We start from the raw sequence: 25526 nt of genomic DNA, 5'->3' as shown, positions 1-25526 counted from the left end.
CCAGCCAGGCACCTGCCTTGGCCCCTTTCCAACCGCCAGCACCACGGCAGCCTCTGCATTCCAGAGGCGAGTGGGTTAAAGTTGGCGGGGGTTGGGGGGGGGGGTGTGGATGTCTCCCGTATAGCTCCCCTGCTTCTCCCACCCCATCACCATCCCTGGTGCCGGGGAGAGGAGGGAAGCAGATTGTAGTGGGGTAAAAGGAGCATTTCAGAGCCACCGGAGACCCCGTGGGTAGTAACCCGCTGGAGACACACAGGACTCTGCGTGCAGCTGGGACGTGCAGGGGAGCAGGGACCTGCCGGGGCTGGCGTAGACCAGGAGGAACCCTTAGGGGTGAAGGTGACCCCAGCTTGGGTGGGGGGAGGGGGTCCCGAGTGGCATTCCTGCACTTGGAATGGTGGAACTGGGCTCAGCAAATATCCCCTGCTCTCCAGGCTCTGCGTGCCATAAGGTGATGCTTGAGCACTCACTGCCACGGCAAACTTGGCACAAGGAGGGGGTGGCCTCCATGGGGCAGCGTGCGAGACCCAGTGCTTGGGGTAAGAGAGGGGCAGGAGGCTGTTCAGAGTTGCAGCTCCCTGGGAGACCCACTCAAACAAGCCTCCAGCCCCTTTGCCAATCCTGTCTTCCCTTGTCCCACGCCTCCCCTCAGCCCCTTGGCTCACGCTGCCCCAGGAGGGATCCCAAACACGGCGTGAGAGGAGAAGGAGATGTCCCATGGGGTCAGAGCCCCTGAGGACAGGCTCTCTCAGTCCCCACCAAGCATCGCTGGCAGCAGGTCTCCATCCCACCCCTGCCCCACCATGCTCGTCATCTCCCAGCCCTCCAGAGCACGGGAGAAAAAGGTGGCATGTCCCCAGAAAGCAGCTGGGAGACGAGAGCTGTTGACGTGTGCCATCATTCAAGTCATGATGTCCTCGGGAGCTTGGGCACAACCCGTGGTAAGGCTCCAAAGGGGTGATGAGTGGCACCAGGCTGACCCTGGTGCAGGGGTGCACGTCTTGCCCAGGCAGAGCTGGTGGCCATGATGTCCTGGTCCAGCAGAGCATCACCAGGGTGGGAAGCAGTGGCTGGTGTGATCCCAAAGTCCCAATTCATCAGATTTAACTCTCCAGACACTTCCAGAGGAGCCATCCTTCCCCAAAAACAGGAAGGGATGTGCCTGGGAGGAGAGCACAACTGAAGGGAGCTATTTTCCACCCACCCCCGGGTCCATCACCAGAAGGAACCAGCCCTTCTGGAGCCCACCCTGCAAGTCCCACCTTCCCCAAGGCCCCCCAAGCACTGCTGCTGGCTTGGATGTGGACCAGGAGGAGGGGGAGACGGGCTGCAGAGGGGAACGTCACACCCAAAATGCAAACACCGGCTTGTTGGTAATTAGCAAATGTTTCAAGAGGAATGATGAGAAGCCAGTGACAGGCGGGCGGGTTTCTATTAAAAGCTGCCACGTGTGATCCTTCTCCAAGCCTGCCGGCCCCTCCTTACCTGGCGCAGGGGAAATCAGATGCAAACCTGACATTAATGCAGCGTTCTGGGGCAAGCTTTAATTGCAGCCGTGGCAGGACCTGTGGAGCCGGGGGGACAGCGGTGGGGCCCGGGCGGCAGGGTGACGGGCACCCTCACCTCCGCCGCCAGGAGAGGAGCCACCCGGTGCCTTTGGGTGCTCTTCTCCCCGCCATCCTCCTCCCCGACCTTCTCGCAGAGGGCGTTGAGTCACAAGGTGTGCTGAAGAGCGCACTCGGCACCCCGCGTGTCTCCACAAGCAGAGGCACTTGCTTAAATGTTAAGGGCTTGTTTGCATCCAGCGGAAGGGAAGCAGGAGCTGAGCCCCAGCTTGCCAATTGCTCCTCTGTGCCTTCCGGAGCCAAGGGGCCAAGCAAGTGCTCCTCCACGCAGGGAAGCATCCTCGAGTGATTCCTCCATGTGCTCAGCCCCCAAAATGCCTCTTTTCAGCCTCACGTGGCTTTTTTTTTCTGCCTTAATGACTTTCCAGAGCATCTCCTGTGTTACAGAAGGAGCATCCCAGACATTAGGGAAGGTGGAGGCCAGGGCAGTGTTTGCGAGGTGGCCCCAGGACTGATAAACAGTGGTGGGGTGGGTTCTTCTCATGAATCTGCAAACCAAGGAGGAGGAGGGCACACCGCACTGGAGCAGTAGGAGCTTGGTCCAGCAGCATCCAAAGCAGACATATGGTGGCCTTGGGCCAGGAAGTTGGAGATTGCCACAGAGCAGGTTCTGAGGATAGATCTGCTCAGCAATACATCTTGCAAGTGATGGGAGCCAGGAGAGTAACCTAGTTCTGGCTTTATGAGATTGGCTCCCCCAATCCCCACTCCCTGAGATGAAAGTGAGTAATTACTGTCTGACTCGGCAGAACGGTGAAGGAGATCAGCCAGAGGGGCCAAGCCCACTGGCGGTCGAGACCATCGCTTTGTGGGTTAGTGCGCATCTCCTGCCTCTGCTCAAGGTGTGAGCAGCAGTGCCCATGTCCCTTGCCATCATCTCAAGGTGAGGGCTCCCCTTGCTTCACAATTTCTTCTGGCCTCACCACCGTCACATCTCGATCCCAACCTTTCTGCTGTCCAACAGGTCTACCCACATACTAAGGAGCCAGCTCCATTGGCTGTAAACCCAAGAGCAGGAGCAGGGATGAACAGTGTGCTCATCTGCCTCTCGGCAGGGTCCTCTGGCAACTGATTTGCTGAGCGACAGCAAGGTTTTGCTTTTAACGAGGGCTGGTTGTGCTGAGCAGGGTTTTACTTGGCCTCCTGCTGCCCTGGGCTGGCTGAAGGACGTGGGTCTCTCTCAGATGAGCTCCAGACCTTCTGGAAGCGACGTGAGCTCTTCCTTAGAGTGTTCTCGGGGAGTTTCTAGCCGTCGTTCTGCCTGGATCTAGCACTGGGGACAGAGTTGCTCTAAAAAAGAAGTTGGATGAGAGGCTCCTTCCACCCAGTCCCCTCTGTCCTGGCTGTCCTTGGTTAGCTGGGACCTCCTATGATGCGGCTCAGGTGAAGGCAGTGTGGGAAGTGAGGGCTCTTCCTGCTTCGGGTCAATTCGGAGCAGCGGGATCCTTGCAGGTGAGATGTTGCAGAAAGGCAAAGAGGTGCCCGAGGACATCGGTGACACCTCTCCCCTGTCACTGCTGCAGGAGGGGACAACCCTCAAAGGTGCATGCAGCTGTCGCAATCCCACCACCACCAAGAAAACCCCAGAGCAAGGGTGCTTCAGGATGGCTGGGGACATCACAATTATTGGGTTATTACCCAAAATAGTCAGCTGGGGACAGCAGGTCTGGAGCAGAGGACTGTCCTAAGGCAATATCAGCTCTCCTTGCTGTCAGCGTCTGCTAGCTGGATCTACCCTGGACCTTCTCAGTGGTCTTCCAGGGTTGACAGGGTGCCCCCTTGTCCCCTGTGGGTGGTGACATCCTCTTTCCTTGCATCCAGCTCCTGGCTGCCCGGCAACTCTTCAGATGCCCTCGCACCCTCCATCTGCTGCTGTTAACCAGCTGTCCCCGTTGCCTTCACCACCGTCCTGAGCTTCAAGAGCTCATTTGTTTCATTAGCTGGTACCTGGGGAGGGGGTCTCTGTGCCACTGCTTTGTCCAGGATGCCTTGTCCCCGCTTTGGGGTGACCCTTGGGACTCCGTCCCTGCCTGTCCCCGCCGCTGCTGCCCAGGCTGCTGCACACACTTGGCAGCACCGTGTGGGTCTGTGACCTCCACACGGTGCCTGGTTGGGGTGATTTGTATCTTACAAACACTCTAGTCGTTGTTTAAGGGCTCTTCTTTGGACTACAAAAGCACAGGCAGCTGCCACACTTCTCTGCTCCTTAATGTATTGCCTGGCCTGTCTGTCTTCCCTCGAGGCTGAAAAAAACCCTCTGCCCAGGCAGCATCTCCAAGCTCTCCTCCTGCCCAGGGTCACGGCTCCTATCAAACAGGTTTGTGAGCTGCAGTGGTGTTCTCCGGTTTATTTCTGCAAGAAGAAAGACTCATTGCTTTGTTTTCCCATCTAGACCCTCCACACTCAGCCCTGTTTCATAGAATCATAGAATGTGTTGGGCTGGAAGGGACCCGCAAAGGCCACCTAGTCCAACCCCCCTGCAGTGAGCAGGGACATCTTCAACTAAATCAGGTTGCTCAGAGCTTCATCAAGCCTGGCCTTGAATGTCTCCAGGGGTGGGGTCACCACCACCTCTCTGGGCAACCTGAGAGGCAAACTGGCTTTGCCACCAGTTTTTAGTCCTGGGCATGTGCAGGGGTCCCCCCTGCTCCTGGCCAACAGCCACCCCATGGCTGTGAACCCCCCAAGCAGTGATGGTGGTGGTGCCAGAGGGGCCATCCTAGCTCTGCTACAGCGTGAGCCCGTGCCATGTGAGCTGGACCAGCAAGCCCAGGGCATCCACAAGTGTTGCCGCAGCCCAGGAGGTGCTGGGGTGGGTGACACCAGCGGCATGGAGGTGGCTGGGGAGAGGCTGAGCTGGCAGCGACACCGCTGGAAGAGGCAGAGGGAAACAAGGCGGGGGAATAGAGGAGGGGTCCTGCCATGAAGAAAAGGATGAGGAGGATGAGGAGGGGTCCCCAGTCCGCTGCTGTGCGGAAACGATGGAGCCCGCAACTCCTGCCCTGCCTCCCCCGCACCGTAGCTCACTGCAGAGGGGCCCTCGAGTGCGTGCAGGCGAGGAAAGGCAGGGAAGGGGGGGGCAGGGGGAGAGATCTTTTCATCTAAAAGGTTACATTTGTCCTACTTCCTCCCATCTCCAGCAATTAACTTGAAGGGAGACATCACTGCTAATTGAGCAGTGAAGATCAGGAGCAACAATTACGCCTTTTGACAAGAGACAGCACAAGAGGGACTGCTCTGAGGCTGAGAATGGTAGGGAACGGTTTCTATGGCAATATAACTTTCCTCTCTTCCTCTCCAGCCATAGAAATGATAAAAATGTAGATTTCTCCCTGATTAATGATTTAATGAAAATAAAGAAAATTCTTTAAAAAAAAAAAAAAGAAAAAGGAAAAAGGGAAAGGGGGGGGAGAAAAAATCGATAGGACGCAATGTTTAGCATGAGTCTGCAGCTGTGGGGAGAATCGATGTCCTTCTCTGGGCTGGACGCGGTGAAATCTATTACGGCAACGTGCCGAGGGCTCAAAGCGGCCCTGCCGTTTGGTAATTAGGCGGCAGGCTCACACGGGGGAAACGTGAGGGCTATATTCAGATCTCTGATCAAAGGAGCTGCCCATCAAAGAGCTCCTCGTTCTGGCTTCTCCAGCAAACCTTCGCGCTCGCTCCACGTCTCTCCTGCCTTCCTTTCTCCTGCCTGCCTTCCCCCAGCCTGCCGTGCTCCTCTCCAAAATCATTATTTTTAATTTTAATTATTCAGCCCGGGAATTCAGCCTGACCCCATGGCGGCCGGGAAGGAGCGGTTGCCAGCCCGGCAAATGGCGATGCCACGTTCGCTGGCAGCGAGATAAAGGGATGACCTGCCGCAGAGGTGGCCCTAAGCACAGTGGCAAGGGCTACCATGGCCAAGCAGTTGTCTCCCTGGGAGAGAAGCAAGGAGGAGGAGGAGGAGGAGGGTCAGGACTCATCCTGCCCCTGCGGAGCTGCCCCTTCCCTTGTGGAAAGACCTGGTGGGGAGCAGGTGGGGCACTCAGCAGCTCGGGGCTGCTCATAGCCCATAGCTGAAGACGACACGAGGGACGCATCCATCCGTATCCATCACCAGCAGCAGCTGGCCACTGTGCCACGCTGCCTGGCTGGAGGAGCCAGCAACAAAGTCTAGAGGGGCCAGCAAAGCTTTTCCCAAGCCTTCTCTTCCCCCTGCCTCGCTGACCGGGCACGAGCATCCTCTGTTTCGCAACACACTCCGCAGCCCATCTACTTCCTCCTCAAACAAGCAAGTTTTGGGTTGTTTTTTATTTTTTTTCCTTTAAGGTGATGCTGCTTCAAGGATGCAGGGAGGTGGGTGGGGTGCGCCCGGCCGCAGCTGCTCTGCTGACACAAGGGAAACGATGCAGTGGGTTCAGGCCAGCTCAAACCAAAAGGCAACGGCCTTCGGCGAGCAGAACTGGGGTCTGCAAAACACCCCAGGGCAGCGGGGAGACTTCTGCAGCCAGTCCCCTAAGCCCAGCCCAGGGTATGGTGTGCCTCCTGCCACGGGGACCATCCTGGGTACTCCCATCCCCCCTGGCTACCTCCATAGGGATGCGCCTTCCCCATGGCAGACTGTTCCCCCTGCGGCGGCAGCCCTACAGCTGCCCATCCTGACCATCCCTGCCCATTCCTGCCCCTCCCTGCCCATTCCTGCCCCACACCAGGAGCCAGCAGGGCCCCAGGACGCACATCTCCAGCCAGAGCTCTTTATAGGAGCAGAGCTTGGGCACATGGAAGGACTTTCCCACCTCCTCAGTTCCTATTTTATTTGCCAAACCGATGCATAAAACACACATAAACAAATCTAACGGCGAGAAATGGGTTGCTATCAAATCAACAAATTAATCTAATTATAGGGCTGATTAAATCGTATCAGATAAACCAGCGTCTCCTTCCCAGTGCTTGGCAGCCGCGTGGGGGAAGCAGGCAGCCCCGGCTCCCGCTGTGCTGTTGGGTCCATGGCATGGACAGGATGCGGACACCCCGGGGCCGGCGGCATATTGGCAGCCCCAGCATGGCAGGGGGGCACCGAGCCCCCTCTCCCCAGCCCCGGCGCGGGACGGCTGCGCTGCACATCTGAATGGCAAATGCGGATGCAAAGTACATGATTCCTCGGGATTAACGATGCCGCTCGAGCCCGCGAAATGTATGCGGGGAGCCGTCTTTGGAGCGAGATTGCTTAAACCTAAGCCTGCTTTACGGTATTTGAGGAACAATTTTATCAGTGCTGTTTGCAGAGCTTTGCCGGGGTCGTTTCCACCTCTCCGGGTGCCTGCATATGCCAGCACCCATGTGCAGGCGGGAAGGCACTTCTGCACCAGCACCCATGTGTCATACCCTGCCTGCTGGGAGAGAAAACGCATCCCGTCTGAAAGGCAAAAGCTCTTTATTGCCTGGTGACACCCGGCACGAGGGTTGTGGGTGCAAGACCGCTGGCAGGCTTCGCCCAGGAAGGTGGTGGGGTGGCTGCAGACCTTCGCTGGAGGGGCTGGTGGTGGCTCCGAGGCTTCACACGACGGACTGGTTCGCCGGTTCCACCAGAGCTTGAACTTCAGATCTTGCCCCTTGGGAGACTCTGGATGGGAAGGTGGAGAAAGCACCGGTGTGCCCGCCTAGGCCAGGACGTGTAGGCTCCCCACAAGCTCCTGCATCTCAGTGAAGAAGGCAAATCCTTTTAAAAGCGAGTGTTGGCTCTGGTTTCACCTGCCTCTGGAGGGTGGCAGAGGTTTCACTGCCGCTGGCAAGTTGTTTTCCTCTTTTCAGGGCATCATTTGCTCCCAGCCATGGGTTACATCAGGTCTTGATTCTCCTCCTCTTGCTCTTCTCTTAGCCGAGTTGCTCTTTTCCAGGAACAAAGGCATTGAGAAGTGATGTTTTGTCCCCTAATGGAAGATTATACCACAGTGCTGTCAACCTCAGCAGAAGACGAGACGAGCTGGAGAGCCCCAGCGTGGGGCGGAGCTCTCACCCCTCTCAGGGCTCCCAGCAGGTCCCACTTTGCCGCCGGCTCTGCTGATGCTCTTCTCCCTCACACCCCGCTTCAGGCCATCCTGGACAGCTTCTGGAGGCCAAGAAAATACACAACAGCAGGTAAATCGGAGTATCACCCACTTGTCAGAGCCAAGGGCAGGGTGCTATGGCCAAGACCAGGCACATCTCGCCATGACATGGGCAAGCGACACGTGGTACCGCGGCTGCAGGGCTGGGGGGGAGCGTCCCCCCCAGGAGCCAGCCGGAGGGAGAGGATTATCCAGTGGGAAGACTAAAGATACGGCTGTGACGGGCCCAGCTGGGTGGATCAGCCCGGCGGAGATGAGAGCAAAGCCTCCTTTCGTGTTCCAAGGCACCGCTCCGTGCCTGTCCCCAGCATGCCACGTCTTGGCAGCACCGCGAGGGCTGGGGTACCGGTGGGGAGCCACCGCGGTGGGCAGGGGGGGTTCAAAGCAATGCCGACCCAGGCAATGAGCTCAGCTTCAGACAGTCTCTCGCTACTATTTTTTTACAAATCAATCCTTAATCTGTCCTTTCCCCCTTGTAAAAACACGTAAATAACGCAAGCGGCGGCTCAGGGATACTCAGCTGCCAGGTCTTGCACCCCTGCCCAGAAATATTACTCGGGGGGCACATCACACAGCAGATTTCCCATGTTTTCGGCACAGGCGAGCGCTGCGGTGCCCTGGGCCATGCCAGGTGCCTGGGGGTGCTGAGGACAATCCCAGCGTATCCCTGGGGTGGGATTTAGGCTGTCGGTGGCAGGGTGGGCAGCGATGGGGGATGCTGAAGGTGATGCTGGGCTGGCAGCATCCCCCATCGCTGGGGAGGACAGCTCGGGTGGGGGGCACAAACCAGCCACCTAAACGTGCTCCCAGTGCCCCCCGCTGCTCCCAGTGCCCGCGCCCACCCGCTCTGGGAGTGTTTGCGTGCGCCCTTCTCCCTGTGTGCATGCATGTATGTGTCTACGCAGAGCCGCGTGCGTGCATGCATACACGTGTGTTTCTGCATGCACATGTGTGTGTACACGTGTGTCCGTGCCCGTGCGTGCCCACGTGAGGGTGGGGGTGCGCGGGGCTGCGCACAGGGGTGGGGGGGGAGCTCCGTGGAGAGGAGCCGTTTCCCAGCCTGCGCTGATGCAGTTTAGCAATCAGAATAACTTCGCTGATGAATATTTAAGCCCGAGCGCTGAATATTTAAAGCATTCAATTATTTTAATGGCTTCTAAGTGTGACAGCGGGAGGGGACGGGGGGGATGGCTGCCCCCCTGGTCCGGGCGGGCAGGCAGGGATGCTGTGGGCAGCCCCCTGCTCCGGATGGGTTTGGGAGGGAAGTGTGTTATCCCCAGCAGGGTGGTGGCATCTTTGTCATCCGGTGCCGGATTCCAGTGCAAACCCTGCTGGAGCTTGGGTGGGTGGGTGGGCAGAGCCCCAGCGGGCAGGAGGAGAGCGGTGCCCTGCCACCCTGGCAGCCTGCGCCCTGTCCTACTGCCCTAATTCTTGCCTGAGCAGCCTCGACGCGTGCCAGCGCCACGCAGTGCCAAACCCCTCCTCCCTGCCACCAGCCCTGCTCCCGAGCGGCGCCCGTCCCCGTGCCATCGTGCCACCATGGCAGTGGAAGCACCCCCACACCAGCACCGGGATGCTGTAGACATCCCCGGGGATGCGAGGATGCAATTGGGACGCCACAGCCACCCTCACCCCCAAAGTGCCCCCGAAGGCAGGTTGGCGGTGATGGGAGCGCAGTGTCCCCACCGCAGCATGCCCAGCCCCACGGCGGGGTGCTGCCCCCTGCAACCTGCCCCAGGCCCAGGGCAGGAGGGTGGCGGGGAGCAGAGAGGAGCAATTCCTCCGTGCGTGCTCCCGCGGCCATAAATATTCATATTCTTATACTAATTTTCCATGTACTTTTCTGTCACATCCAATTTTATTTTAATTTCCCTTTATAAACCTTCGCAGCTAATGCACTCTGTGCTCCCATGATTACCCCAATCAGCCGGCGCTTTAAACACAATCCCTGTAGGCAGCTCCTGTTGGAAGCTGTAGGATCACCGAGCATCCACGCAGGAGCTGGGCACACTCGGCAGAGCTCCTTTGCCACCCTGCGGTGGGCACAGCTCCCATGGTGGGTCCCACCCATGGTGGGCACCGTCTCCAGGCTGCGCTGGGCTTCCCGTGGTGGCCACACCAGAGGACACCTCCAGAGTCTTGTGTTTTTTGCAATAGACTTGGTCGTGTCCGTGTCCTGCAGCAAGTGTGTGGCATGTGCTTGTGTCTTGCATAGGGACACGGCTGTCCTGGTCACGGGTCGCCTGGGCAGGTGGTTTGGTAGATCCCACCTCCGGGCACCTTCCTGCGTGGCACCCAGCGGGCAGTGACGCCCTGCCTGTGGGCAAATCCTGGTTCCTGGAGCTCCTGGAGAAGAGGGGCAGAAGGTGTGCAGGGTCACTGTGCTGGTCTAGCCGGCATGCTAAGGCTGTGCCAGGGCTGTGCCATGCCGGATGCCTGGGCTCAACAGTGCCTTCCCTGCAGGGATGTGCCGTGCCGTGCCGTGCCGTGCCGTGCCATGCCATGCCATGCTCTGCCACACCAAGCATGTTTCCCAAGCTCAGTGATGCCATCCCTGCAGTGTCATGCTGTGCTGTGCAGCTTGGTCACGTTCAGCAGTGCCGTGCCATGCCACGCTGTGCCATGCTGTGCCAAGCAGGTTGACCAGGCTTGGCAGTGCCATGCCATGCCATGCCACGCTGTGCCATGCCATGGAGGCTGCTCATTTTCAGCAGTGCCATCCCTGCAGTGCTGTGCACTGCCAAGCTGTGCCATGCTGTGACAAGCAGGCTCAGTGATGCCATCCCTGCAGTGTCATATCATGCTGTGCACCCTGCTCAGGCTCAGCAGTGCCATTTCTGCAGCACTGTGCCATGCCACGCTGTGCCATGCTGTGCCGAGCAGGCTGGCCGTGCTCGGAGGTACCATACCTGCAGGGCTGTGCCATGTCATGCCACACTGTGCCATGCCATGCAGGCTGCTCATGTTCAGTGGTGCCATCCTTGCAGTGCTGTGCCATGCCGTGCCAAGCAGGCTGCCCAAGCTTGGCAGTGCCATACCTGCTGTGCTATGCCATGCCATGTTAGCTGCCCTGTGCCGTCTGTGTGTGTCAGTGCCAGGCCCCGTACTGGCGGGTGATGAAGCCGCTGTCTGTGCCGTGGCCCATCTGTTTGCCACACAACTCGGGCAGCCCTGGCCAGGTCCTGCTCATCACATCCTGCGTGCCACCAGCACCATGGCACGGCTCAGTGCCACCACACCGCTGCTCCCACAGCACTGCGGGGTTCCAGCAGCCCTGGAGGCACCAGCGTTGGCCAGGCAGTGCCAGCAGTTGTGCCGAGGCTGAGCCAGCACCAGGGTCACCAGGGATGCCATCAGTAATGAGAAAGGTGCTGGCTGCCTGCAGTGTGCCACCCTGCCCAAGGGGACGTGTCCCTGCCCTGGGTGCAAAGAGGTTGGCACTGTGTGTGCACAGGTGTCCGTGCATGTACCCACAGCTGCGTGTGTGCATAGGGGTGTTTGTGCCCGTGCACCACTCGGTCCCTCGCTGGGGACCCCGAGCCAGCCCGTGGCCTGAGCACACAGCAGGCATTGGACAGGACACAGCCCCAGAGGGACAGGACATTTCCCCACACCGGACAGGACATCTCCCCAGCAGGGCAGGACGTGTCCCCAGTGGGGCAAGATGTGTCCCCCGTGGAGCAGAACATACCCCAGTGGGGCAGGATGTGTCTCCAGCAGGACAGGATGTATCCCCAGTGGGGCAAGACATGTGTCCAGTGGGGAAGCATGTGTCCCCAGCAGGGCAGAATGTGTCCCCTGCAGGGCAGAACGTGTCTGCAGTGGGGCAGAACGTGTACCCCAGCAGGGCAGGACATGTCCTCAGCAGGGCAGGATGTGACACCAGTGGGGCACCATGTGTCCCCAGCAGGGCAGGATATGTCCATAGGGGGACAGGACATGTCCCCAGCATGGCAGGAGGTGTCCCCCACAGGGCAGGACCTGTCCCCATTGGGGCAGAACATGTCCCCCGCAGGGCAGAATATGACCCCACTGGGGCAGGATATGTCCATAGTGGGGCAGGACATGTCCCCAGCAAGGCAGAATGTGTCCCCATCAGGGCAGGACATGTCCCCAACAGGACAGGACATGTCCCCAATGGGACAGGCCACCTGCCCTTGCGCAGGAACGGCTCCAGAGTGGGGTCACACAGCAGCAGGCGATGGGAAGGGCCAGGGCTGCCGGGATGCAGAGCGCTGCTGGCAGAAGGAGGCAGCGCACGGATGATAATTATTTCCTCGCCATCCATGGGGACACGAATTAAAGCGGCTGGGGGGAACCCGTGCCCATCTCCTGCTGGGGGTCCCACGGAAATCCCCCCGCGGGCAGGGACGGGGCGGCTGCCGTGCTCCTGCCAGCCGTGGGAAGTCACTCAGGCTCCGCTCGCTCGCTTCTGAAGACCTCTTGATAAACATTTATAAACATTTGTAGTATTTTAAATTCCCCCTCAATAATTTATGAATAGTTATTTTATATACTTTAAAGAGGGTAATAATGTAAAATTTATAAGGCGGGAGCGCTCGGAGTGGCAGCGCGGCGTCGCGGGGCTGGGAGCGGGAGGCGCAGCCTTCCCCGCCTCTCCCCGCCGAGCACTGATTGAAACTTTAAAGGCTGCGGCAGCGGGGGAAAAACGGGGCGTCGCGGGGACGCGGAGGGGCACGTGAGCACGGGGGACACGGGGGGACACGTCGGCCGGGTGGGGTGGCAGCGTCGAGGCTGGGCCCGAAGGTGGTGGAAGGAGGGAGGGATGGAAAGGAGAGAAATGCGGGGATGGAGGGGGCTGAGCGGTGGAGATGGAGAAGGAAGAAGGGGAGCGGGCGAGAGGGGCGAAAGGATGAGGAGAAGGAGGAAGGGAGGGAGGAGGGATGCGTGTGAGGGAGCGATAACCGCGGCGGGAGGCTGCGGGAGCGAGGGATGGGAGAAGGAGGGATGGAGGGAGCGGCGGGGAGGGGCGAGAAGCAGCTGGGAGCCAGAGATAAAGAGGGAGGAGAAGGGTGCCCAGCTCGGAGCGCGGGAAGGTGTCAGGCAGACGGACGGATGGATGGATGAGGGGGTGGACAGATGGATGGATGGGTGGATGGGGGATGAGCAGAGCGGGGAGAGGCGTCAGCAGGGGTGCGTGGGGGAGCGTGCCGGCGTGCCCAGATCCACAGCGTGCCCCCATGGTGGAGGGGGGGGGGGGGCACGAGCAAGGTTTGGGGTCCAGGGGTACGGGAAGGCGGGGAGAGGTGCCCGGAGCTGTGGGGATGGGGATGGGTGCGTTTGGGGGCTGTTGGTGTCTGGTCGTGCCCAGGAGGCGCCTCCGAGGGTGCACCAGGGTGTAAGGTACGTGGGCAGGGTGGGCTCACGTGCGGGGTGGCTGACACACACGGGGGGTGTGACGGTGCCAGGTGGGTGCGAGTGCGCACGCAGGCCGTCAGCGCCCTCCTGAGAGGTGGGGCGGGGGGGGTGTGTGCGTGTGTGTGTGCGAGGTGTGGATAAGTGTAGAAAGCGCGCAGGGCCGGAGGGTGTGCGCAGCGTGGGTGAGCAGGGAGGGAGTGCTGGTGCAGGGGGTGAAGATGGGCAGATTGGGAACGCTGGTGCAGGGGTGAGCGTGAGCAGGACGGGAATGCTCGTACTGGGGGTAAAACGGGCAGATTGGGAATGCTCGTGCAGAGACGAGTGCAAGCAGGGTGAAAGTGGTGGTGCAGGGGGTGAGGGTGAGCAGGGAGGGAGTGCTGGTGCAGGGGGTGAAGATGGGCAGATTGGGAACGCTGGTGCAGGGACGAGCGTGGGCAGGGCGGGAATGCTCGTACTGGGGGTAAAGATGGGCAGATTGGGAATGCTCGTGCAGGGGGTGAGTGTCAGCAGGGCGGGAGTGCTGGTGCAGGGGGTGAAGATGAGTAGATTGGGAATGCTGGTGCAGGGGTGAGCGTAAGCAGGGTGGGAGTGTTCATGATGGAGATAACTGTGAGCAGGGAGGGAGTGCTCCTGCAAGGGGTGAAGACGGGTAGATTGGGAACGCTGGTGCAGGGGTGAGCGTGAGCAGGGCGGGAATACTCGTACTGGGGGTAAAATGGGCAGACTGGGAGTGCTGGTGCAGGGGGTGAGTGTGAGCAGGGTGAGTGGTGGTGCAGAGACGAGTGCAAGCAGGGTGGAAGTGCTCGTTCAGGGGGTGACTGTGAGCAGGGCAGGAGTGCTGGTGCAGGGGGTAAAGATGGGCAGATTGGGAGTGCTGGGGCAGGGACGAGCGTGAGCAGGGCGGGAATGCTCGTACTGGGGGTAAAGACGGGCAGATTGGGAGTACTGGTGCAGGAACAAGTGTGAGCAGAGAGGGAGTGCTTGTGGTGGAGGTGAGCGTGAGCAGGGTGGGAGTGCTGGTGCAGGGGGTAAAGATGGGCAGGTTGGGAGTGCTGGGGCAGGGACGGGTGGGAGGAGGGTGGGAGTGTTTGTGCAGGAGGTGAAGATGGGCATATTGGGAGGGCTCAGGCGGGGATGAGTGTGAGCAGAGAGGGAGTGCTCGTTGCAGGAATGAGTGTGAGCAGGGCGAGAATGCTGGTGCAGGGGGTGAAGATGGGCAGATTGGGAGTACTGGTGCAGGGAGGGGTGAGTGTGCACGCCCTGCAAGTGCGCACGGGGCGGGAGTGCACGTGCGGAGCATTACTGCACGTGCACCTGAAGGCGAGGAGGCGAGTGTTTGCCACACAAAGGTGGCCCCCCCCGGCTTCCCTCAGGCTCCCAGGGGTCCCTGTGGCAGGACCCTCACACCAAGGCACCTCAGAGCCCTCAGGGACAGCCCTCCCCCAGCTCCCCGAGGGGATGGGGGGCAGCACCCCACGCTGGGCTCCTGGGGGCTGCCCTGAGCTCCCCGAGGACACGCGACGGGTGCCCCTTCCCACGCAGGGCATGCCAGCAGGGCCCGCCTCAGCTGGAGACACCGCCCCCCAAAATTACTGCCCAAATTACCAAGGCACCTTAAATGCCCAAGCGAAATCCGTCAGGAGCTGGCAGCCGCAGAGAGGGACCTGCCACAAAATGATAACATCTCCCCGTGCTATATATAGCGCTGCCTTTATATACATATACCGATAGATATTTATTTATGCCGCTTCAAGGAGGCTGGCAGGGAGAAAGGGGAACACCCAGGTAGGGCGTGTGTAGGACTGCAGGGGGGGGCGGGAAGGGGGCATGGCATGTGAGGTGGGAGCACAAGCACGGGGCACGAGCGCACGTGCCTGTGTGTGGGGGGTGTGTGATTGTGTGGGGTGTGAGTGTGCGGGGTGTGAGTCAGTGTGCCAGGGGTGCCTGTGTGTGCCGGGTGTGAGTGTGTGGGGTGTGAGTGAGTGTGTGGGGTGTGAGTGTGTGAGGGGTGTGAGTGTCCTGGGTGTGAGTGTGCAGGGTGTGAGTGAGTGTGAGGGGTGTGAGTGTGAGTGGGGTGTGAGTGAGCGTGGGCCATGAGTGAGTGTGCTGGGGGTGAGTGTATGTGCAGAGTATGAGTGTGCGCGGTGTGAGTGTGCAGGGTGTGAGTGTGAGTGGGGTGTGAGTGTGCGTGGGTGAGTGAGTGTGCAGGGGTGAGTGTGTGCACGGAGTATGAGTGTGCACGGTGTGAGTGTGCAGGGTGTGAGTGAGTGTGAGGGGTGTGAGTGTCCCAGGTGTGAGTGTGTAGGGTGTGAGTGTGAGTGGGGTGTGAGTTTGCGGGGGGTGAGTGTGTGTGCGGAGTATGAGTGTGCACGGTGCGAGTGTGCAGGGTGTGAGTGTGAGTGGGGTGTGAGTGAGTGTGAGGGGTGTGAGTGTGAGTGGGGTGTGAGTGTGCTGGGAGCGAGTGTGTGTGCGGAGTATGAGTGTGCATGGTGTGAGCGTGCAGGGTGTGAGTGTGAGTGGGGTGTGAGTGTGCTGGAGGTGAGTGTATGTGCGGAGTATGAGTGTGTGCGGGGGGTAAGTGAGTGTGTGGAGTATGAGTGTGCGCGGTGTGAGTGTGCAGGGTGTGAGTAAGTGTGAGGGGTGTGAGTGTCCCAGGTGTGAGTGTGTAGGGTGTGAGTGTGAGTGGGGTGTGAGTTTGCTGGTGGTGAGTGTGTGTGCGCAGTATGAGTGTGCAGGGTGTGAGTGTGCAGGGTGTGAGTGAGTGTGAGGGGTGTGAGTGTCCCAGGTGTGACTGTGAGGGGTGTGAGTGTGAGTGGGGTGTGAGTGTGCTGGTGGTGAGTGTGTGTGCGGAGTATGAGTGTGCACGGTGTGAGTGTGCAGGGTGTGAGTGAGTGTGAGGGGTGTGAGTGTCCCAGGTGTGACTGTGAGGGGTGTGAGTGTGAGTGGGGTGTGAGTGTGCTGGTGGTGAGTGTGTGTGCGGAGTATGAGTGTGCACGGAGTGAGTGTGCAGGGTGTGAGTGTAGGTGGGGTATGAGTGTGTGGGGTGTGAGTGAGCATGAGGGGTGTGCAAGGTGTGAGGGGTGTGAGTGTGCGGGGTGTGAGTGTGCAGGGTGTGAGTGAGTGTGCAGGGTATGACTGTGCTGGGGGCGAGTGTGTGCGCGGAGTATGAGCGCGCGGGGGGGTGAATGAGTGTGTCGGGTGTGAGCGTGTGCGCAGGGTGCGAGTTGTGCGGGGTGTGAGTGTGCCGGGTGTGAGTTTCAAGCGCTCGAGTGAGTGTGCCAGGGGCGAGTGTGTGCACAGGGTGTGAGTGTGTGTGCGGGGTGTGAGTGTGCGGGGTGTGAGTGTGCAGGGTGTGAGCCCTCGTGCGAGCTGGGCGAGCTAGCTGCATCCAGGGCGCGAGCGTGCAAAGCGGTGTTCGCACGCGTGCAAAGCACAAGCGGGCGCAGGGAGGCTCGGGGGCTCCGTGTCCCCAGCTGGGGCCAGCAATGCCACCAATGGGGACCCACCGGGACGCGGGGATGGGGGCACACGCAGCACCCGGGGTGCAAGGGGAGGAGGGAAAGGGACACCCCAGGCTCCCTGCAGCCCGGAATGGGGAAGGCGCCGGAGCACTGTCAGCAAAGGGAGAATTTCTTTATTTTGATGATAATTTCCCGGCGTTTGGGGCTGTCAGGTTCCTGGTTAGCAGCTTCCCCCCCTCTCCCGCCCCACCTCCGTGGAGCTGCTCCGCGTAGTTGACATCGCAATTGTTTTCTGAAGAGAACACGCGACTCTCTTCTTATGTATTCCCTTTCCCGGTGTTTGTATTTGCTTCAAAGTCTCCTCATCACCCTGTTTGGTGACAAAAACTCATGTCTGGAGATCAGGGTAATGTGTTGCTTTTCAAAGCCCGGGGAGGAGGGGGTTGGTAGACATGGGTTTGCTGCATTATTTACTTCCCCGCGGCGCCCTGCCTCCCCCGCAGCCCTGCCTGTCCCCCCCCACCATCCCATCTGGGTGCTGGGGCACCCACCCTACCAGCTGGGCCCCCCCCCAAGGTGCTTGGCATCCCACCCCGTGCTCTGGGGGGGTTGGGGGCACGCAGGCACAGCAGCACCCATGGAGATTGGGGGGGGGGCTGGGGGGCAGGGAGGACACCGGGGGTGTCCAGCTCAGCCAGGCAGGAGCCCCCCGGGTGAGATTTGGAGCAGAGCAGACACCCCGCAGCTTTGCAGATGGTGTCACAGTGTCACACAGCGTGGATAGCACGGTGTCGAGGTGTCCCTTTGCCTGGCACTGCCCCGTCCCTTGCCCATGTCCAAGCTGGTCTTGTGGGGGGGACAGCAGGGCAGTGGACTGCAATGGAGGGTCCCCATTGCACCTGCCATTGTCCCTGCGCCGGGGGTCTGCAAGCTGCCAGTGCCCCGTGGTCACCTTGACTGGTAGCCTGTCCCCTCCGGTGGCACCCCGGTGGATGTGACCCTGCAGCCGGCGGGGGAATGAAGGCAGGGTGCGGGGTGCGGGACATGCGGTGGTGCACGTCGCCCTGAGCTCAGCACCTTCGGAAAGCAGCCTGTGCGTGCACGCCGGGGTGCGCGGGGCTCCCTGTGCACACGCTGAGCACGACGAGGTGGGAATCGTGGCGCCCGCTCGCACGGGACGCGTGCTGGGGAATCGCCTTGGCAGGTGCGCTGGCACAGCCTCCCCCTCCTCGTGCGTGCCGGGCCACGAGCACAGGCAGTTCTCTATCTAATTGATCAATTAATTATCTCCGGCATTCAGCTGCATATTGGTTTTAGATGAAGGGATAGGCTAACAAGCGGATTAGGCGCGTGTGTCTTCAAGGGAGCGAGCGAGCCGGGATGTGGGAGGAAGGAAGAGAGATAGGAGATAGGCGAACACACAATATGGGCCCCTTGCTATTAAAAATGCTGGAGCTGGCACCAGGGACACAGCTGCAGTGACGTGGTGACACTGTGTGGAGGATGCTCTAGAAACAGTGATGCCGAGACAGAGGATGCTCCAGAAATGAGGGGCCAAAGCAGGAGGGGGATGCTCCAGAAATGCTGGTGCTGAGGAGGGAGGATGCTCTAGAAATGGTAAGACTGAGGCAGGGGGATGCTCCAGAAATGGTGATACGGAGGCAGGAGGGTGCTCCAGAAGTGATAGACTGAAGCAGGAGGATGGTCCAGAAATGGTGGGACCGAGCAGGATGATGCTCCAAAAATACTGGTGCTGAGGCAGTAGGGCACTCCAGAAATGGTGAGACCGAAGCAGTAGGATGCTCCAGAAATACTGGTGCTGAGGCAGGATGGTGGTCCAGAAATGGCTCTGTGGCAGGAGGATGATGCTGTGGCACGACAAGGATGCTCCAGAATCAGTTCTGAGTGCCCAGTGCCCACCATGGTCTGCAGCCCTGGCCTGGCTCATCCTTTCTCCATCCCCTTCTGCCCTGCCCAGGGTGGTTGGGACCAGTCCCACTGGTCCCCGTGGACCATGGGTCTGGGGAGGCAGCGTGTCCCTGGGCAGCGTGGCTGCATGTCCTGGAGCTGTTGTGTTTTCTAGCACGATCGTCTCCCCAAAACGTCTGGGGTCAGGAAAACCCAAGCAGCTTCCCATTGGCATTCAGGAGAAAGGATGGCATTGGTGTCAGACCCCCTCGCCCCGGACCTCCTCCAGCAGTGCCTGATGGTGGCGAGCCCCCAGGGATGGCCCGAGGAGGCGGCCGCGGGTGTCAGCCATCCCCGCTTGCTATGGGGGCTCATTAGCGCGACAGGCTGTCACTCAGGCTGCAGCCGGCCCTGGGGGCACACCTGGGGCTGGAGGGACTCCCGGCAGCGTAGGGTGGGTGGCAGAGCTTTGCACTCCTCCAGCAGGCAGGAGCATATTTCTGGAACATATTTCTGGAGCATCTTCCTGCCTCAGCACCAGTATTTTTGGAGCATCATCCTGCTCGGTCCCACCATTTCTGGAGCATCCTCCTGCTTCAGTCTAGCACTTCTGGAGCATCCTCCTGCCTCAGTATCACCATTTCTGGAGCATCCCCCTGCCTCCGTATCACCATTTCTGGAGCATCCCCCTCCTTTAGTCTTACCATTTCTAGAGCATCCTCCCTCCTCAGCACCAGCATTTCTGGAGCATCCCCCTCCTGCTTTGGCCCAGCATTTCTGGAGCATCCTCTGCCTTGACATCACTGTTTCTGGACCATCCTCTGCCTCAGTCTTACCATTTCTAGAGCATCCTCCCTGATCACCACTGAGCCTCCCCGGGCACCCAGGCGCAGTGTCACCCCCCCGGTTGCAGGGGGCTGCAGCCAGGCAGAGGGTGTGGGCAGGGGGAGGCAGCAGCGTTGGCCGCGGTCCCTGCCTGTCACCCCAAGACCACAGCCCCGGAGTGCCTTGTTCCCTGCCAATCTGTGTCAGGCGCCAATCCCCACCTGTCAGCGCGGGATATGACAGTCCATTAATGACCGTGGCGGAGCGGGATGGCTCCGCGCGCAGGGGAGGGATAATTGTTTGACTTTCTTTACTTCCCCTCCTGCTGTCACTTGCTCTTCGGAGCCCTGTCAACCCCGCGGCATCCTCCAGCCCTCTCGCACAGCACACACAGGCGCTGCACAGCTCGGCACACGCACACACGCACGGTGTCCTGCGAGCGCCAAGCCGTCGCACACGGGAGCTCGCGTACGTGTATGCACACGCGGTGTCCGCACACATCTCCCCGGGAGATACCTGCACATACACGTGTGCTGCAGCCTGTATCCCGCATGCGTGTTGCTGCACACACATGCACGACATATACGCGCACATCCTTTACTCTGGGGGCGTTCAGCGCTAAGAAACATACCCACATGCTCGAACACACGTGCACGCACACATGTGTGCATAGTCAGCCCTGGGAGATGTATGTACACGCACCCACAGCCCACCCTCAGTACCGAGGCACACAAACACACCCCTACAATGCTCCCACACTCGTCCCCTCCATCCTACACACATTTGCAGGCAGGGAGCACACACACGCCCTTGGGTACACGAGGTACTGGCATGTCCCAGTGTTTTTGCCAGCTGGGGACTCTGGCGTGTCCTAGCCGAGCTCCAGCCACCCCGCTCAGCCTGGCGCAGGCACAACTCTCCATGCCCCATGGAGCTCTGGCCCCAAAACCTGCCCAGGGTGGGGGGATCATGCCCCAAAACATGGACATTGCATGCCCTGAGAGTGCATAAGCGTGCACAGATATGTGCCCAGCCACCTCTGTGCGCCCAGGGCTGCATTCCCATCGTGTCCCACAGCATGGGAGGAGCAGGAGGGAGGCGAGCAGGGTTGGGAGAGGAGGAGGAGGAGGGAGATGAGGAAGAAGGGTGGCAATGCCAGCCGAGGTTGCGGTCACTGCGCAGCCAGGGGATGGGTTGGCTGCGCAGCCACAATGCCGCACAAGGATGGCTCATGTCGTCTGCCGGGGTCCCCAGGGCAGAAAGCATTTCCCTCGTTAGCCGGGATGCTCTTGCCGCTCTCGGGCTGCCTGCCCACTGCCCGCAGTCCTTCCTCCTCCCTGCTGCGCCCCGCCGCTTGCCTCGGCGTAATTAAAGATCCAACGACCTTTGCCGGCTGCTTGAGACGCTGGAACAAATGAAGGGTAAGCACCAGATTACAGCCCAGCTCGGCAGCCCCGCAAATCCCTTTAATGAGACATTTTGGCAGGGCCAGCGGGGTGCCCAGCTGCCGGGGTGGGCTGGTACCTGTGCCTGGCCGCGCTGGGGATGGAAGCGGGGACTGCACGGGGTTTCTCGGCCAGCCTGGTCATCGCCTGGGGACAATGGCGCCAATGGATCCCAGTCCTGACCCCATCCTTGTCCTGCTCCTGACCCTGGCTAGGCAATGGTCCTCAGGGCACTGACCCCACAGGCATCCTGGTAGCACATCCTCAGCGAAGGGGCCACCATGGCTCCAGCGCCCCCCACCTCCCCCTTAGCACCCACCTATGTCCAGTGGGAGCAGCACTGCAAGCGACAGTGGGGAGAGGGCTAACAGCACCAGGACCAGCCTCCCGTGGTGACACGGGGTCCCCGGCCACCGGGCTTGGGGACGGGCACAGCACGCCCAGCCCAGGGCTGCCAGGAGGTTTATCTATTCCGACTGTAATATCAAAAAATGAAAAAGCCCGAATGACTGATGGGGCCATAAGGACACAAATCAATAGTTGACACCACGAACGATGTCTCCGCTCATATTAGTGCCAAATTAAGCTGTTTACTCAAACTTTACCCGCACAAGAAGAAGCCGGGACCAGTGCAGGGAGCCGAAGATGGATGGCATGCTCAGGGGCCTGGAGGTGTGATTTTTCTTGCTGTGACAGACAGTTTGCAACAATGACGGCCTTCTCCTCGCCTTCTCCTCCTTGCCTTCGACTTTGGAAGGTAGAGACACGGCGAGGGGACTTGGAGAGCACCCAGGCAGCAGGACCCCATCCAGACACGCTGACTGCCAGGGCCTGGGGCTCACCCGAGCATCCTCCTGGCCAGAGAGAGCCCAATGGCCCTGTCCCACTCCTGGGAACACCTGAGATGATGGCAGGGGCCAAGGTGGTCCCGGGCTCCTCTGTGACATGTTGCAGGGACCAAGTGAATCAGGAAACAGGGTGACATCCCAGCTGGACTCCTTACCCAACCATACCGAGCTGACTGGGGTCCCCAGTCTATCTGCACTGTCCTAGCATGTCTGTGCCCCAGGGGTTATCTCCAGTGTCCCCAGGTCTTTCTGAAAGACAGCACTTATCCTTGGTGTCCCTGGGTGCCTCTAAATGGGGACATTTATCCCCTGTGTCCCTGGGTGCCCTCACCCTGGGGTATTTCTCTCCGGTGTCCCTGCCCCAGGCGTTGCTCTCCCGCATCTTTGTTCCGGGTCTTTATCTCCAGTGTCCATGGTGTGGTGTTAAGTGATTCCCTGCTCCCACCTTGCTCCACTATGTGACTCCTGCTCACCATGACCGAGAGCCTGCTGGCGACCACAGCACGCTCCGTCCGCCAGCCATTCAAGTCCCTCCCTGTGGCCGTGACATCTTCTCCACTCCACCCAGCTACTGAGTTGTTGTCCAAGTACACATTTCCATCAAAATTTGAAGGAAGACCAAAATGACCAGGGAATTCAGGACGAACTCAGCCAGTACAGAAACGAAAGTAGGGATGCACCGCAGGAGAGCAGCAATATTTTCCAACCTAGTAATTCCAACATGGGTTTCTCCAAATTGACCTTAACCTCTGGCTAGCAGAACAAAACCCAGCGGCCAGGGCATGCAGTACCCTGCACCCTCTTGGTGGTTAGCATCACCTGAGCCCCGGGATGCCGGCGTTTGGGATACGGGGTGGCAGCAATGTGGCACAGGGACCCGAGGATGGCAGAGCCAGTGATGCTCCCTCCTCCCGGAGCTGCGCAGGCGGAGAGAGGGCAGTGGGCAGAGGCGGGGGCCGGCAGCATCCACCTCATGCCTTTTAATAAAACATGAATTAGGTGCCAACGCGTATTAGATTCACTTCCCCGGTGACAGAAAATCAAAGGCTTCTCCCATCTTTTCTAGAGGCGCGTTCCTGATTGATCTGGAAGAAGCAGCTCAGTGCGAGGGAAGGAGTCTATACACACCGAAACAGCTCTTTAATTTCTTAATTTAATATCTGACACGTAAAGATTCTCATTAAGCCAGTCAATGAAGCCTGGAAATACAATTTTCGTGCAAACTGTCGCTATCATAACTTACACGAAACTTCAGATGGTGCCCTGTAAGCGGTGTGATTAAAACCATTCATCTTCCCTGTCAGTCGCCCGCTCCTGCACCCCCCTCAGCCGGCCCCCCGCCCCGTGATGCCCGTGCCCGCCGTGGCCGGCCGGGCTCGGCACTGCGTGGGGCTGGTAGATGCCGCTGCGGCGCTGGGCATCTGGATGATGCTCTACGTCTGCATCCCGGGTCGGATCCTGCAGGGACACAGGGGCAGAACTGCCCGGGCCCGGCAGGCGGGGGGGTCCGGACATCACGCTGGGCAGCCCCCCACCACGCACTGCCTCAGTAGTGGGTCCCCCAGCCCTGAAATTCCCCCCTGGCAGAACATGCACGGGAGGGAGAGCTTCCCAAAGACGCTAATTAGGCAAATTAATTCCTACAGAGTCGCAGCTCTTCTCTGCCTTAGAAGCAAAAAAAAAAAAAAAAAGCTACTTACTTCAGTGCTGATTAAATCCCAAATATCGAGACAAGGATTAGAGCTGAGACTATTCCTCCAGGGTGGTGCCCCCCACCATGCGGAGCAGGGCCGGGGCTGCTCCCAGCGAGCAACCGCCTGCCGTCATTCGGGCATGCCAAGGAAGGGGCTGGCAGGGGCGGAGGGGACATGAGCCATTGACCTCCTCGCACTGCCAGCACCAGGCAGAGCACGAGCTGGGCTCATTCCTCCTGCATGGGCTGAGGAAGAGGATGGTAACGCCGCGTGGGCACAGGGCACCATTGGGGCACAGGGAGTTAGGATGCTCTGCCATGGCAAAGCCTCGCTGAGCCTCAGGCTCCCTCTGAAACCACCCATGAGAGGCAGCCGGGCAGATGTCCCGCTCTTGATGGGGCCTGATGGTGGATTAAATGATTTCTCAGTCTTTTTTGCCTCTTTCCGCCCTTTGTCTCCCTCTCCCTGATCCACTCCCCCTGAGACTTTCAGCTCCAAGAAAACTCCAGGAATTTCCCAGCAGCTGGAAACTCAGTGCTGGACACCAGGCTGGGGAACAAAAGCCACCCCAGGGGACTCAGCAAACGCTGGCGGATCTGTCTCTGCAACGAGGCGGGGGTTGCACCGCACCTGGTTGGAGCAGGGGAATGTTTCCCTGGCAGCATTTGCCACCTAAATTTCTGGTGACCAACAGAGAAGAGACAGCGACAGGGGAGCAGAGAAAGAGATTCTGAGCATCACCAGCTGCCCGGCCCTCGGATTTCTGCGGCCAGCCTTGGTACAGCCCCATGTGGGGCACAGTGCCATGGCATCGCGCAGCCCCATCGCTGGTGGTGCTTATGGAGAGAGGGTATTAGACACTGTCCCCCCCCACACAAATCATGCAGCTGCACCCCACCTGCCTTCCCACTGGGGAGGGGGCACAGCACTACATTGAGGATGGGTCCCCCACGTACCCCAGCCGAGGTCCAGTGCTGTGCCCTGGCACCGAAGGACCATAGAATCACAGAATGGTTCGGGTGGGGAGGGACCTTAAAGCCCAGCCAGTGCCACCCCCTGCCCTGGGCAGGGACACCTCCCACCACACCAGGTTGCTCCAAGCCCCGTCCAACCTGGCCTTGAACCCCTCCAGGGATGGGGCAGCCACAGCTTCTCTGGGCAACCTGGGCCAGGGGCTCACCACCCTCACAGCAAACAATTTCTGCCTCAGATCTCATCTAAATCTCCCCTCTTCCAGTTTAAAACCCTTCCCCCTCATCCTATGGCTCCCCTCCCTGATCCAGAGTCCCTCCCCAGCTTTCCTGGAGGCCCTTTAGGGACTGGAAGGGGCTGGAAGGTCTCCCTGGAGCCTTCTCTTCTCCAGGCTGAACCCCCCCAGCTCTCTCAGCCTGTCCTCACAGCAGAGGAGTTCCATCCCTCCCAGCATCTCCGTGGCCTCTTCTGTCCCCGCTCCAATAGGTCCATGTCCTTCTTGTGCTGAGGATGCTCAGGTGAGGTAAAGACTGGGAAGAACATCCAGGATATTCTGGCATTGTGATGTGTGCAACTCCAGGGGGAGGAAGGCAGGTGGGTGGCCACCAGCAGGGACACCCAGCTCTGCCCCTGTCCCCTGGGCTGCCAGCTTGGATGACTTTGACTCCAACCTCTCGCTAGAGACCAAACCTGCCCTGAACGGCACAGACACCCACCTCAGCTCATCCATGCCATCTCCCATGGGTCCAGCAGCCAGGGCACCCCAACAGAGGGACCCCACAGCCCCGAGGGGACACCTTGTGGGTGACCCTGGGGAAGGGCTCTGGAGGACACGGCACCCAGTGCCTGCTTGTCACGCTGGCAGAGCAGCTTGCCTTGTCTTTCTTCTGCGTGTTATCTCGAGATGTCGGAGCTGCCAGCTCCTGCCAGCGCTCACGGAGCCTGACGTCGGTGCAGCTTGAAAGTGCGCGTGGCGTGTTTGATGTCAGGATTACCGGCTGGGTGTATTGTAAATGCTAAAATGAAATAAGAAGATTAGAGAAGAAAAGCGCCGCTCCGCAGCGTGCGCCTGCCGATTGCCTCCCGCTGGATCTTCTGCGGATGACGGGGGGCGCGGGGACCTAGCCCGGTGGCAATCACGCGGCGGAGGCAGCGGTACCACAGAAAGGGTTAAAAAGGGACCAAGCATCTTACCCCGGTGCTGAGATGGGGTGCGAGGCACGATGAAGCCCTTCCCAGCTTCCCCGGGGTGCTGGGCATCGCGATGCCCTGGCTCATGG

At 59.8% G+C, this 25526-nt stretch overlaps 1 protein-coding gene across 1 annotated transcript in view; it reads left to right on the top strand.

The window, feature by feature from the left end:
• LOC141749860 (START domain-containing protein 10-like) overlaps window positions 1-25526 on the top strand; it is a 48236-nt gene that overhangs the window by 2472 nt on the left and 20238 nt on the right. The window contains exon 2 of the mRNA XM_074604087.1: window positions 7505-7745. Coding sequence (XP_074460188.1) covers window positions 7671-7745 — 75 coding nt within the window. The 5' untranslated portion in view covers window positions 7505-7670. The remainder of the gene's footprint in view (window positions 1-7504; window positions 7746-25526) is intronic.

This window comes from Larus michahellis, chromosome 11, assembly GCF_964199755.1.
Source record: "Larus michahellis chromosome 11, bLarMic1.1, whole genome shotgun sequence".
NCBI classification, from domain to species: Eukaryota; Metazoa; Chordata; class Aves; order Charadriiformes; family Laridae; genus Larus; species Larus michahellis.
The sequence above is the reverse complement of the archived record's forward strand: the minus strand, read 5'-3'. Positions and strand labels throughout refer to the sequence as shown.